The sequence below is a fragment of the Athene noctua genome, chromosome Z, assembly GCF_965140245.1.
Source record: "Athene noctua chromosome Z, bAthNoc1.hap1.1, whole genome shotgun sequence".
NCBI lineage: Eukaryota > Metazoa > Chordata > Aves > Strigiformes > Strigidae > Athene > Athene noctua.
Window position 1 is genome coordinate 2,055,024 of NC_134077.1, and position 14,850 is coordinate 2,069,873.

The window sequence follows — 14,850 nt, forward strand, 5'->3', positions numbered from 1 at the left end:
ATGACTCCGTGAAGGATGGAGCCGTGAGAAGCCACTGGCATAAAGCAAATAACTGTCTGGAAGTTCTTTATAGGAAGATTTTCCTCTGGGACATTCTCTTCATCTGAAGTTATGCATGTCCATCACTCACCACCACGCTGTTCTCTAGTCATTTCCTCGGTGTGCAAATAACAGGGTTTTATACAGCTATAAAAATAAGACAGTCAGCTGAGATCTCTTTCAGCTGCTTTTTTTTTTTTTTTTTTGCTGAGAATTTGTTTTCCAGCACGTGTAACCAGAAGTGTGTATCGTAGGCTTTCTTCCTGCTACCTGCTCAATACGATCACACATTCCCATAGACCGTAGGAACTCGGTTGCCTGGAGCTAGGAATTAAAAAAAAGAGGAGGTGGCCTGAGAAACCCCAAACTTGTGTATTGGAGATGATGAGAGAAGTGAAATCCTTAAATCTGGCTCATTTATTGCTTTGGTTTTATAGAAATAAGAAGCATTTATAGTCATAATTATTTTTTTTTTCTTCTTGTTATCAACCGGTGAGCAACTACTTCCTAATTGTTAAGGGGAAAGAAAGGAAAAAGGAAGAGAAACAACCCTAAGTGCTTTTTCCCCAAGTGTGCTGGAACCTACAAATATTCCTTGATTTATTGACTAACGCATGTATTGCAGACCATCTACTATTGCTTTTTTTTTTACCCTAGTTCATAACGTTAAGTACAATGTCTCTCCAGTCATAATCTCAGTTTAAAAGGACAGAAATTTTACATTTCTCAGGGAGCTCGTTGGCTTTTTATAGTCTAAGCAACACATCTCGAAAGAGTTTTGAACATCCTATAGCCGCATCTGGAATACTAACAGCGGAAGCTGTTATCTACGTGAGCTCACAGCCACAGGTTGGCTTTTACTTCTCATTTCAGCATTATCTAATTCCAATTTAGCACCCCAGCCTTTACAAGGGGTGTATCTAGTCTCATTTTATATTTGTTTTAACGCCAACTTCTGGGCGGTTCCTTCAGGTTCTGCAGCTACTCGTGGTCAGCAGTGGATGTGAATCTACGCATCTACGTAGCAACAAGCGTAGTAGGAGGAATCAGACTGATTATATGTGGGAGCCGTTATCTCCCAACAATTATATATCTCTACCTGAATAAAACTTTCAAAATTCCCCAGCAGAACGTACGTAATATATTGAACCCACCGACTGTTCCAAATTACTTGCGAAACTTAAAAGTGGAAACTATCTGTGGTTTTACAAATCACACCAAAAAAAAGTTAAAAAGTGGTTGTTGTAAATTTGAGGTTGAAATCACTGGTCAGGTGCAATCATTATTAGTTCAAGAAAGGGTTTAAACTAACCCTGGTTTTCAGGAAAAAAAGGAGCTCAGACAAGTTGTCAACATGTCTCTGTTCATGCCCCTTCCTCATTAACGGCTCCAGAAGGTGATGAGATCTATTAATGAGCATCTTGAAACTTCACTGTGCTCTCATAAAAACACACCAACAATACCAAGCGTGGGGTCTGCTGGGCCCTTGACTCCCCCAGGAAAAGGGCGAGCCCCTACCCGAGCCCCCGACCCCAGCGATGCCATGCAGAGCTCAAGCTGAAGCACTAGACTTGTTCTAAGCTCAGCCCAACAAAACTAAAGCTGAGAGGGCTACGTTCTTCCCACCACAGCCAGCCCCACTGCTTCATTTGTATTTCTAGTCGGCTTCTCCACCATCTGTGCATGCCGGCCTTCCCTTCATCTCAGAGGAATTGGAGTGGCATTGTTTGAAGATCTGATTAAACAGCCAGAAAAAAGTAATCCATCACTTAAAAAGGGAAATGGAGACAGTTTACAATGGTGTCCCGTAGCTCTTTAGGATTTTCTTTCCATTTTCCTCGATTTTATTTTTAATCCAATGCCAAACATAATAAACACCAACAGAGTGTAAAATTTACTGACAGCGTTTCACTCGCAATCACTAGGTGGGAGCAGCAACGAGTTATCCAGTTTCCCCTAGGATGTTCCTAGCACCAGATTAAACCCCGCTATGGTAGGAAATGGCTGGTTTCCTTCAGATGTTCATGCCCGTAAATATAATTCGAGTGCACAAACTAAACGGGAGATTCAGCTTAAAAGAAAACGGAAAGAAAACCAACAAAAACCCAACTGCGTGTCTCCCTGATGCAGAGCTGGTTGGTTCTGAGGGGGATGATGATCCCAGCCAGCCTTCCGCAATATCACCTCGACATATTTTTTTTTTTTATTTATTTATATATTTTTTTTCCCTGCCTGTGAAATCTAGTTGGCAAATGCCTCCTCATTTTCACATTTTTCCCTCAGGGAAGAGTTCTCAAACCGAGGGAAATGCTCACCTGGTGAGATCCTGGCAGAGGGCACGTATGGAAGTGGGAACCCAAATAAATATCTGCCTCTTGATCCTGATACCAAACCACCAAGCTCAGTTGGCCAATTAGCCCCGGGGAGAAGGAAGAGGAAGGAGCCTGAGCTGGAGGGTCACGTTAGCAGGAGGAGGATAATAATGACTCATTGAACATTAAGATTTTTCTCCATTTACCCCCTCCCAGATCTCCCACTAAGCTGCCCATTTTTCACGGCTCCATAGCCTCTGCACCAGAAATGTCATGGGGAGAGGGGGACTATTAAGAGGTCTCTGACAATTCTCCAGTTGCTTCTGGACTTTCTTTCAGGCAGTGGAGAGAAAAAAAAGAGGAAAAGGATGAGAAAAAGAAAGAGCTTCACGAGGAGAAGGAGGACGAGGGAGGTGAGCTTCAAAAAAAACGTGACGCAAAATACACGTTCAGCCGCTCACTGGCGACAGAGACAGAAAACAAAAGGAGGAATCTTATCCCTGGTTCCCATTTTCATTTGTTTTAAGCATTTTCATGGAAAAGACTTTGCAAATGGGGGATCTGCAGCTTCCAGGGATGCTTAATCCTCACTTTGGTTTACGAGATGGTGGCAGCTACGGCCCCATGGTACTGCCACCTCTCTCTGCACTGCCTGGAACTGCTCTGGATGATGGTTCTCATAACACAACAGGACTGAACTCGGATGGATCTCAGCAAACATCCCTGCTCAGCGTTCAGACAAGACTCCTTAAGAGTCAGACGACTGCAGCTAACGAGAACGTGGACCGAGGTCGTACTTATTTTCCTCTTTCCAAAAGCTGAGATTTTTGGCAAAGCTTTAAAACTTCACACTGATGCTGCGTGTGGAAACTTCTCAGAGGATTTCCCAAGGAAATTCTACGGCATAAGCTATCGGGCTGGTTAATTGATCTGTGTCGACTGAGAATTTGTGGGCTACCAAGATTCTGCTCTTCCCAGCCCAAATCGGAGAATGAACAACGCTTCAGCCTGTTCTCTTGTTCTCGGCTTGCTGCCATAATCCATGAGAAGTAGCAAGTGTAGCCTGCAGCCCAGTGCAGGTCATTAATCATTTATAACCCAGAAACTCTGAAAGGCTTTGATCTATGTTTTACCTATCATCCAGCTTAAGATGAAGACATCTTTCCGTTAGTTAAAACCCCATAAAGCAGTAAACACGCTGCCGCACATAAAACCAAACACCTCTTAATTTCAGGGCAAGAAAAAAAAAAATTAAAAATTCACCCTTCCAGCATCTAGACACCAACCTTTTGATCTCAACGGCTGGCTGCACTTCATATCCCACTGCCAAACGGTTCTTTTTCTTCCCCTCTTTTTCTTCTCTTCCCTTTCCCCGAGACAAATGTTCTACAACGGCTTAATGCAGAAGTATGTACGATGTAATTCCCTCCTGCTTATGGACTGCTTTATTCCATCACCTCACCCGTTTGTGATCACCTTCTCATATTTCAGCAGGATAAAACCCACCAATAGATAGTAAGACATTGTCGATGGCTTTTCATGTAGGTTTAGTTGGCCTCTGGAGTCATCTTCTAGGACAAGGTCGGTATTTGTAATTGCCCCAGTGAACAAAATGCCTCAAACTATCCAATAGCCTGGACACACTGTTAACTACAGCCAGCCAGCTGGATAAGGAAGAGGGAGTAAAGAATAGTAGCTGGCCATTTGGGATTTTTATGTTAATAGCATTAATTACGTCTACAATTCTGTATGTCCTTTGCATCTTACCAGGCTCTGGGATGATTAGCTGTGCACCGGCCTGTGCGTTTCCAGCTTCATTTTCAGCTACACACTGATAAAAACCTTCATCTGACTTTACCAAGCCCAGAATCCGTAAGTTGCTGCCACCCTAGAGAGACAGCAAAAAAAGAGAAAGGAAGGAAGTGGAGAGAATTAATTAGAAAAACACCATCCAAAGTGAATGCGGATTATAAAACCTTGCCAGAGCGGCTATTCCGTGAAACACAGAATTGTGTATGGAATCTCAGCTCCAGCTCACATAGCCCTGGTCCTTAGAGGGCCGTAACCATAAGCCTTTTCATCGGGAATCTCTTGGCACTTTGTGGACTTCGTATTTTGTTTGATGGTGTCTACAGCCCAAGGGTCAATTCCCTTTCCTGCACAGAGTCCATTCAAAACCCGGCTCAAGACTTAAGCTCCAAATTACAGCCATCGTTCGAGCAGCGCTTCGAAAATTTTGGCTTGGCTCTTTGCTGCAGGGGAGATGGAAGAGAACTTTTAACTCTGCATCTTTGAACAAATACTGTTCTGAAGGTCAAAGCCTCCTTATGGCTCGAGGCCTGGAGATCCTCAAGAAAAGGTCACTCTACGCCTACTTCATTTGAAACGGAGTTAACTTTTAACTTCTGTTAGCACAAGCAGAAACCAATTATGCTGGGTAAAATATCTCAAGTGAGGGGATATGCTCTGCCTGAAATATACCTTCTGTTAACTATTAAGGGAAATAATTTTTCACCACCTCCACCGCAGAACCGGAACAGCAATAGAGCTGTCTTTTCATTGGACGGCTTCTGGTCGCTTTCTAATAAGCGATGACGGATAAAAACCAGGTGGAATTTGCTGATGGATATGGCAAAATAAGTCTATCCTGTAGGAGAACCACATTTTTTTGTGTGTGCGTGTGAGAGGTAATTAAAAGACATGATCGCAATCGATATTATTTTTTACGAGATAAACAATTAGAAAGTGCTGGACCGAGCCACGCCCCTGAAGAAGCCACACCTCGTGACCTATGGATATCTTCATGGTGGATGAAGTTTTTCAAGATGTCTCCAGCATCTCCGCTTACTTACAAGCGAGACAGCTTTCAGGAGAGGCCAGCTAGACCGAGCCTTTTAGAAAAACCCAGCTTAAATTCTTAACCTATATAATAGTGACTTCAGCTAAAAGGGATGGGGGTTGTTACTTCGGGTAGGGGGCACAACAATTCTTCTTGAAAAGTTGTAATTATGTCAAATGACACCATTTTTAACCCCCTGTGCCTGAGTATTATTTCTTTGGAGAAGAGATCTATTATTTTCGATCAAAAAGGGCAACAGTGAGTAACAGAAATCACTAACATGAGGGAAACAATATTATTAATATTATTAACCTGACTTCATATATATTATTAACCTTATATTATTAACCTCACAGTGTTGATTCTCCGTGAAAAGACCTCGTTCAAATATTACTAAAACTGAGAAATAATGTCAACGGTCTTGACCCGACACGTCTCAGTACAGCGTGCCTTATTTACATTAGAAAACAAAGTTTATTTATATTAGAAAACAAAATTTATTTAGATTAGAAAACAAAATTTCTTCCACATCCTTCCAGAAGACCAATATGTTTATGAAGGGAACGATTGAATCAAATACCAGACCACATTTCACAACTTAGTTTAAAAAAAATAAAAAATAAAAAAAAAAGATCAATTCTAACAAATAAAAGCCAGATAATTACCACTATCTGGAAATAGTCGCTAGGAATGACCACTTCTCCATTCTTGATCCACTCCACCGTAGGAACGGGCTTACCAGACACGGCACATTCAAACTCAATGTCCATACTCTCGTAGGCGTAAAGATTTGAAGGGCGAATTAAAAACCACGGTGGAACTGCAAACAAAACGGGGAAACAATGAAAGTGGCGATGAGGAGATAAAAAGGAAGGTTTAGAGAGTAAATCGTTTCAGTGAGCCAGAAGAATATTAGATATAAATAGAAAACCTCTCTATAATTCAAATTATTCTCTTTAACCCTGAGCCTGTTAAAAATTAAATAGTAGGGAAAGCATTTACTGTAGAAAATACACTTAAATAGCTGGTTTTTTTTTTTTCCAAATTAAAGAATTAAAGCCTCGATTTAGAAGACGTAGATTTATTTTTCACAAAGTATTATAGATAATTCTCACTAAGCAAGTACGGGGGGTAATAGAATCTCATTCATTTCAAAGGATCAGATGCCAACTGCCTACGTCAAAAAGTTCTACGAGTCAACACACGTCCAGGCACATTTAGGTGCAAGTTAAAAGTATTCAGAGTAGAAATATTTTCAATGTAACCAAGAAGGACTTTTGACTGGGTTTAGAGAAGATGAAGAGATAATCAATAACTAGGAAATCTGTCCCTGGTGACTGGAAGAAGAACAAGGTTGAGTTATCTTTGCTGAAAATGAATTCTTATTAAGCTAGCAATTATCTGTTGCCTCGTATTGCTCTAATGTATTCCCAGCTTTTCAGTACGCTATATGATATGCTAATTTAATATCATCATTATTGTAATACCAGGGTGATGGAAATTTGCAATTTGAGGAAAACTCTTAATATATTTCTAACAAGCCCCACCCCGCATCGTACTGAAAAACAGACACAAGAACTCAGCAGCCCGTGTACGTTTTGTCACAGGTTTTTGTAGGGGAACGACGGTCTCTGTTTTGACTAGCCACAGTTGCCAGGAAGCCACAATAGATTCATTTCCAAATACCATTTGTGACTTATTTCAGACACAAAATCCGATCGTATCTCTTGAGTCATCGCTCCCGATGTCTGAATAGAATATTTATAAAGCCATCATATTAAAAAAAAAAAAAAAAAACAACAAACCCTCTAAATTAAAAGAAGATGAAGATTATAAAATAAATTGCACAGAAGTTAAGAAATTAGAACCGAGGCCGCCCTCATTTCCCTCCCTCAGGCCCCGGGTTTCCAAGGATTCCACTGTGCTCCTCAATTACCCAATCAAACACCGTTTCTTCGCAGCCTCCCTCGGTGCTCCGGGAGGATGCTGCTCGCCAGAAGAGCAATTCAGGATTTAATTTCAAACTTCCTATTTAGTACGTGGCTTCATGATTTCTAGTTTTCAAATTTTTCCCTCCAAACAAAATTATTAATTTCCCAGAGGGTTTTTTTGGTTTTTTTTTTTTGTTTGTTTGTTTGTTTTTTTTTTTTCCCGTCTCATTCCTATTTCTACAATACCTGCAGGATCCACAATCTCGTAGTAGTCGGACACTACTAACAAACTACCAGGGGAAAGGGCAAAAATACCCGCCTTGTTTTTTCTTATCCCGTTTCATATGATTTAGAGGAGTTTATGTTATACAGTAAATATACTAATGTGGTTTTTTTTACCCACCACCCCTAAAAGTCTTATTGGGAATGAAGAAAATGACAAAAACATCTGCAACCTATGAATGCGTGGTCTAAGCACCCAAACCCATGTCTGGGAGGAATACTATGGCAGCCATAAGGATAAAACTGTGCTCTTCAGGGTCTGCATTTCATCATCTTACTACAAAACCCTTTTTTTTTTTTTTTTTTTTTTTGCCTTATTGCCAATAAAGTTTCCAGCTTTGGTAATAAATGGAGACAGAGTCCTAGACATCATCACCTCTTCAATCCTACACTCCCGCTTAATCCTGAGCGCTCTCCAAACTTGTGTGCACAACGAGGTAGAAATACTGTGAAGAAAATGAGATTATTTTATTGAAAAACTGCATGGAATGCATAAAAACAACCAGATCAAGTAAGACTGCCAAGTTTTTTTGTCAGCGCTTTCTTGATTTTTAGCAATTGCTCCTGCTTTTGAGCTAAGTCACCTACAATAAGCACCCGTCCCCGGCCGTCTTCTCTTTTCCTTGGATCAGATTGGTCTCGTTTACCACATATTTAATAATTTTGGATACCTCGAAGCTCCTGATCCACTTCAGATCAAAACCAGCGCGTGCAAATTAAAACTGATGAGGTGTCCTGATTAACTTAGCTGCCTGATTTCCTATAGGAAAGGCTCAGACGGTTTGGATCCGAAACGCTCCAGGCTGGGCCCTTCTTGCTCTGTGGCCAGAGGGAGGTTAAATCAAGGTCTCCAGACCAAACAGCCCCAAATAGAGGAAGTTTTGTAGATGATTTTTCAAAGAAAGCAGCACTCATAAGGAAACCCTGGTAACTAGGGTGCTGATCGAGAGGTTTTTTTTTTAAAAAAAAATATTGCTTACACTAGAGATACAAAAAAGAGACAATTTAGTGGCCAAGCTCTGAAGAATCAGCATTGATAGTGCGGCTCAAGGGAAAAGAAACAAGCTCTTCAGTCAAGAAAAACCCTAAGAAAAAAAAAAATTAAGACAGAATCACATTCATATGTTAATTTTTAACACTTTTTTTTTTTTTACACTACAGTCCTAGTATAATTTATTCACCCAACTCACATCAAACCACCAGTATCTCCGTAAGTTTATAAACCACCTAATTTTTCAGAGCTCTGACAAAATCATAAACTACTCAATCTTCATTAGTGTGCTTTACTGCGATGTCACCAGAAGCCTCCAATTAATTTATAGACTTGTAATTCACAGATTCCCGCCAGTTATTCTTTACGACGCACACGCTCCGGGGCCGCGACCCTGCTTGCCTGCAGCTTTTCATTCCCTCCACCAGAACTGTTGCTCCTCTCCCCTCATCTCTCTCCTTTTTCTTTGTTTTTTTTTTTTTTTTTTAATTTCTGGCATTTTTCTAGACTGCTAGAAAGCTTGATGATTTCCTTTTCTTCATGATTTATGTTCAGTATACGCATCTCTTGGTGTTGAGTTTCATACAAAATGGGCGTATTTCACAATTCTAACACGCTCCACCAACACCTTTCCTACAGCGGGGTAGGTGTGCCCTCTATTTTTCTGAAAACCAGTAATTTGCAATGCTAATTTGAAGGAAATCACGCAGTATTAAACACAGGTAAGACATCACAAATAATACCCTAAAGCAGACACACGCAACACATTTAGACTTGAAAAAAAAAAAAAAAAAAAAAAAAAATGTGAAGCGCTATAAATATACGTTCTATAAATATTTTATATATCAGTAAATGTCAAGCCCTGCCATATTTGCCCTCCATGTGGTTTTTTTTTTCTTAGGACTGAATTATTTTCAGGGCATATATATGTGAAGAAGGCTGGTGAGGTGGTTTGCAAGCGAAATAAAAGTATATGCTGTGTCCATGTTCCTTCTCATTATGTTGTGGCAAGATTAAAAAAAACAAAAAAACCCCAAACAACGAAACAACCAAACCTTGAACAAACTGAAGACTTTTTTTCCCCAAGAAACTGAAATCTTTCATAAATAAATAAATAAATATTTATTGAAATCAGAAAATATCCGTGAATTGGTGGAAAAACGGAGTTTAGTGAGATTTTTCCAGAACGGCCTCGCACTTGTAGGATGCTCATATTGTACTTTGCCCTGACTCTGGGTCAAAGCCTTAAAATTCTATATTCAGACAAAAATAATTTAAAATAACGGCTCAGGTGGTTACACTTATTCCCCGTCAGGATGAAAACACTTTTCTAAGCATTCATTTTCGTTATTTCAAGCCAACCCTGTCCTATCAAAATGCCCTCGTTGCAGACTGAGGATATTTTATGCTGGCTAATGAACCAAAAAAAAAAAAAAAAAAACCGGGAGGAAAACCCCTAAATGGTTAACGGAGATTTATAAAAGTAGATGTCCACAAGATTTTGGGTTTAACAAAATTCATACCAGCAAGCAGTAGCAAAGTCTTCACTTAACACCTTTGGATAAAGGATTAGGACAGAGCCCAGTGTGCAACCTTATCGACTTGGAAGTGGAACGGTGTAACCTACTTCACTTTGGAGCCTCATTTTTAGGGTACAAACTCTCATTTTTAGGGCCCAAAGCCTTATTTTCACTGTCCAAAGGTTTGAATCTAGGAAAGAATTATTTATTTGTATACTACAAACCCTCCTTTTTTGAGTAAAAACCTCATATTAAAGTCCCAAAGCCTCATTTCTAGAATCCAAAGGTTTGATTCTGAGGTCAAATCCCTCATTTTTAAGGTAATAACCTTCATCCTTAGGGCCCAACACCTAAATTTTAGTTTTCAAAGATTTGATTCTAGAGTCAAATTCCTCATTATTATAATACAAATACTCATTTCTAGGTCAGAAAAACCTCATTTTTAGGATCCAAATGTTCATTTTCAGAATCCAAACCTTTGATTCTAGGACTGAATACTTCATTTTTATAGCACAAACACTCGTACTTGGGGTACAAACCCTGATTTTTCTGTCCAAAATGGTGATTTTTAGAGTCAAAAGCTTTGATTCTAGGGTCAAATGCCCCATTTTTACACTACAAACCCTCAGCTTTTAGGGTACAAAACCTAATTTTTAGGGCCCAGAGTCTCATTGTTAGAATTCAAACCTTTGATTTTAAGTTCAGATGCGTAGTGTTTATACTACAAACCCTCATTTTTAGGGTAAAACCCCTCATTTTTCTGTGTCAAATGTTCATTTTTTAGAGTCAAAAGCTTTGATTCTAGGGTCAAATGCCCCATTTTTAGGGTACAAAATCTCATTTTTAAGGTACAAAATCTCATTTTTAGAGCCAAAGCCTCATTGTTCAAATTCAAAACTTTGATTCTAGGTTCAAGTGCACCGTATTTATACTACAAACCCTCATTTTAAGGGTACACTTCCTCATTTTTCTGTGCCAAGTGTTAATTTTTAGAGTAAAAAGCTTCGATTCTTGGGTCAAATGCCTCATTTTTAGGGTACAAATCCTCATTTTTAGGGCCGAGAGCCTCATTGTTGGAATTCAAAATTTTGATTCTAGGTTCAGATGCATCGTATATATTCTACAAACCAACATTTTTAGGGTACAAACCCTCATTTTTCTGTCTCAAATGCTCATTTTTAGAGTCGAAAGCTTTGATTCTAGGGTCGAAAGCCTTTATGTTTATACTCCCTAAGGGAAATACAAGCTAGAAGCCATTTTGCAGCTAATAAGTTTTGGATAAAAGTGTACCCAAAAGTTTCAAGTTCTCTATACTAGACAGATGCACTTGGTGGGTGCTCAGTTACCAAGGTTGTCCCCCAGCAGACAGCACATTGGTCGGTGGTATTGCAGGCTCCCAGATTCAAAATGCAATAACTTATCCTTGGGCCAGAAGATCCTGACACCTCTGGGAGAGGAAAAGTGCTTCATTTTCCACAGCGGGAAAAAAAAAAAAAAAAAGCGCGAATTTACAAATTAAATTTAATGTGGTTACTCCTGTAAAGATCACGTTACAACCCTGCCCTTCACATGCCCAAAGGTCCCTCAGATGAAGAACGTGCTCTGAAGTCTGGTCTGTTTGCAGGTCATTAATGAAGGAGATCATCATTCCACGCGGGCTTCTAAATAATTAATAATAAGGCTGCGTGGTAATTTTGCAATGCCACGGAAAGCAGGTGTGGGTCTCAAACACCAACTTCAATCACATGGTTGTTTTTTTTTTTTTTGCCTTTTGGGATCACAGCGGGCTGCATTTATTACCAAAAATGTCAAAGATTGGTTGTAATGAGACTCGGGGACTAATCGGACACTTGCCAGCAGAAACAGCAAGTTTCGAGAGCTGTGTGTTGGGATGACCTCCCTCTTTCTAGAAACACCTTTTGCGAGATGACAGCTGATCTTGCGACAAGAGGAAACAATTTTAACTCCGAGAAATGTCAGCATTTCCTAATGCAAAGTGTCTCCTCTTTGCATGTTTGAATAAGGAATGTGTTTCTACTGACCCAAGAAAGATAACTCCTGTCAGCAAGTGCCCAACCCTGTCAGAGCTTCGAAACGGGAAGACTTTCAATTGCATGTACTTAAAGGGTGGCTTTGTCATCTCATAGATTCAAATCCTTTTTTTTTTTTTTTTAAATACCCCTTGTACTTTTCACTGCTAAACTTGCACAAACCGAGAATTTAAAATAAAGTTACGTCAAGCAAATGTGCCGGGTTGTGGCTGTCTTAAGGGGAGTCAGCACAATCTAGCTCCAAGCCAATAGAGTTCTTCCAGATCTAAAAATGATAGGAAAATTGTATTTTTATATGAATATATTTTTTAATACATATATTTACTACTCTTCCCTGTTGGTAACTCAAGAACCACGTTATTATTGCAAGGAGTTAAAGAAAAAACTATGAATGCTGTTACAATGCATGACTGTTTGGGAAGAGTATGAGGCATAAAACCCCTAAAACTCCACTAATGTCTCTTCAAAATATAGTAGATTAAAATTACTATCTTTTTACCTCTTACCACAGCTCTGTATCCTTGTCTTACTCTAAGCTCTATGCCTGACAGGCAGAAAGACAAGATGATCTCAATAGATCTTCCCTCAGCCCAGCCTTGAAGAACTAAAAGAAAAATGAAGCTGTTATTCTATGTAAAAGTTCATTCCTCACCTAAATAAAGGGATTACTTGTCTTTATTTAATGAGTCAGATTATTTTCACGCTTTAGTTCTCAACATGAAGGTCAGCCTATACCATTACTGCACAAGAGCGGAAGTTCGTGGTTTCGAAGAGAAAAAGCAGCGAGCCACCAAAATTTCAAATGATACATCATCGCTATCCCAAGGGCATGAAAGAGGAGGAGATGCAGAAACAACTCCCAGAGCGAGAGTCGGGCTTTGGTAGTCAAAGCGTTCTCACCGGAGACACGCGTCCCGCTTCGTACTGAATGGATCACAAATGTAGTTTTGATCCGTCTGAATCTCCGGTTTTGTACCTCACCAAAATTTATCCTCGACCCTCAGCACAACTTGAAGCAGCCTTTGAAATTCCCAAGTTTCCCCCAATTTCAAATGTATCTGTGTAGTAAAATACTGGAGCTGAGCGGAGACTAGGGAGAAAAATCCAATAAAGCTAAAAATCCACCAGAGGGGAGAGAGCAGAAATCATCATCACTTGTTTCCCATTTTGCATTTTCTAAGGCAAGTTTTATTATTAGCCGAGTGAAAAGCTGCTAATCCTTCCACTCTAGCACTATATAAATGAAAAATAATCAAAATAAGAGGTTTTCTTTTCATTGCGACGTTACTAAATGGACTTCTATTAATGAGCGCGCTGACGACACGCTTAAGGAAAAATACAATTTCGATTTTATAAATAACGGTGAAGATTCTTCATCGTTACATCCAGAAAATACAGCGAAAAGCAAAGCTTAACATTGCTCCCGCTTCTCTTTCCAAAGTTAGAAATCCTTCTGAAAGGCTGTGATGACCTGGGTTTTACTTGAAAAGCTAAAAGTCTTGATCTTATCTAAATAAACAGGTACTTCTGCTCATGGATTTGTAGGAGTCAGCCCCCCACCCCTACGCAAAGGCTAAGAAGACGCCGTACGTGAGGAAAACTCATTATTGTCTCAGCGTTGGTTCAAATTGCAGCCCTCCTGTGGAAACTCAAAAGGGATAAGATCACTCGTAAAATTTTCAGATGGGCTCAGAGCAGCAGTGAAAGACAAGTTGGCTGCAGGACCGTACTTCGACGCTGAGTGATTATAAAAAGGCTGTTCAGAAAAAAAAAAAAAAAAAAAAAAAAAAAAAGATCTGTTTTAGTAATTCACGTCGACAACTATTTCATTCACCCATCAGAAATCAAGGGAGAAATTCCTCTCGCAAAATACTACTTCCTCCCAGATGTTGTGGCTTTCTGTCAATTGCCTTTTTCCTAAAAATTAATTTTAAAAACTTGCCAAGGGCATAATCTGTGTCTCACCATAAAAATAACCCTCTTGAGATCTTTTCTTTTGGGGGAGCTTGCACAGTCATCAGGTGGCTAGTAGCAGCTCCCACTTTATTGCCCTCCCGGTAGCTAAGGCTTAACGAGTTCAGCAAGATTGCTAACGACCCCGTGGAATCACTGGGAGCTCCATGTGGCTACCACTGGGCTACTGAAACATCAGCGGGGAGAGCAGATGCTCCGTCCTCACCAAAAAAAAAAAAAAAAGCAATATGGTTAAAAAGTATTAAAAGCCAATCAGCTGAGGGCAAGATTCAAGGTATGGGCAGGAAACGCACGTACACACTCATCTACAAGTTTCTGGAGAGGACTCTGTATGATTTTTTTTCTGTAGACCACCTCGGAGATCACCATAATTCTATCACAGCGTAAAATATTTCAGGATTCACGTGAACGGCTGGAAATTTCTTGAGTTTATAAACAAATGGGGGAACATAAAGTCATTCAAATGGGTCATAATGCTAAAATGTTCTTTTAACAACGATATTGCGGATGATTTGTGAAATACAAGGACTTCCTCACCCATCCCAGCAGAGAAGTTAGGCGTGGAGAGAGGATTTTTCCCCAATTCAAAGGCTGTTTGATGTATGACCACCAAGTTAAAACCAACTCACAGACAAAATAAAGCATCTCTGCCCCTTGGAATAGGTTAAAATGTTGGTCCAGGCTCCTGAATGCGTTTGCTCGGCTGGAGACCACAGAAGCAGGATGCTAATAAATGTTCCTTTTATGTAATGCCCCAATAACGGACAGCCTGGGAAGACAAAACGAAGGTCACCGATATCTGTCAATTTATAACTACCTAAAGATTTGATTTTATTGCTGCCTTTATGACTTATAGTACAGGCACCAGTTATTGACCACATACCCATCTGCCCTGGGAACAAATGAGCATT

At 39.9% G+C, this 14,850-nt stretch overlaps 1 protein-coding gene across 2 annotated transcripts in view; it reads right to left on the reverse strand.

Annotated features, from left to right (window-relative positions):
• Positions 1-14,850, reverse strand: part of DCC (DCC netrin 1 receptor) — a 612,108-nt gene that overhangs the window by 225,256 nt on the left and 372,002 nt on the right. For both annotated transcript variants that reach the window (XM_074932358.1, XM_074932359.1), the window contains exons 6-7: positions 5,856-6,010; positions 4,119-4,239 (exon numbers count right to left, since the gene is read on the reverse strand). In XM_074932358.1, coding sequence (XP_074788459.1) covers positions 4,119-4,239; positions 5,856-6,010 — 276 coding nt within the window. The remainder of the gene's footprint in view (positions 1-4,118; positions 4,240-5,855; positions 6,011-14,850) is intronic.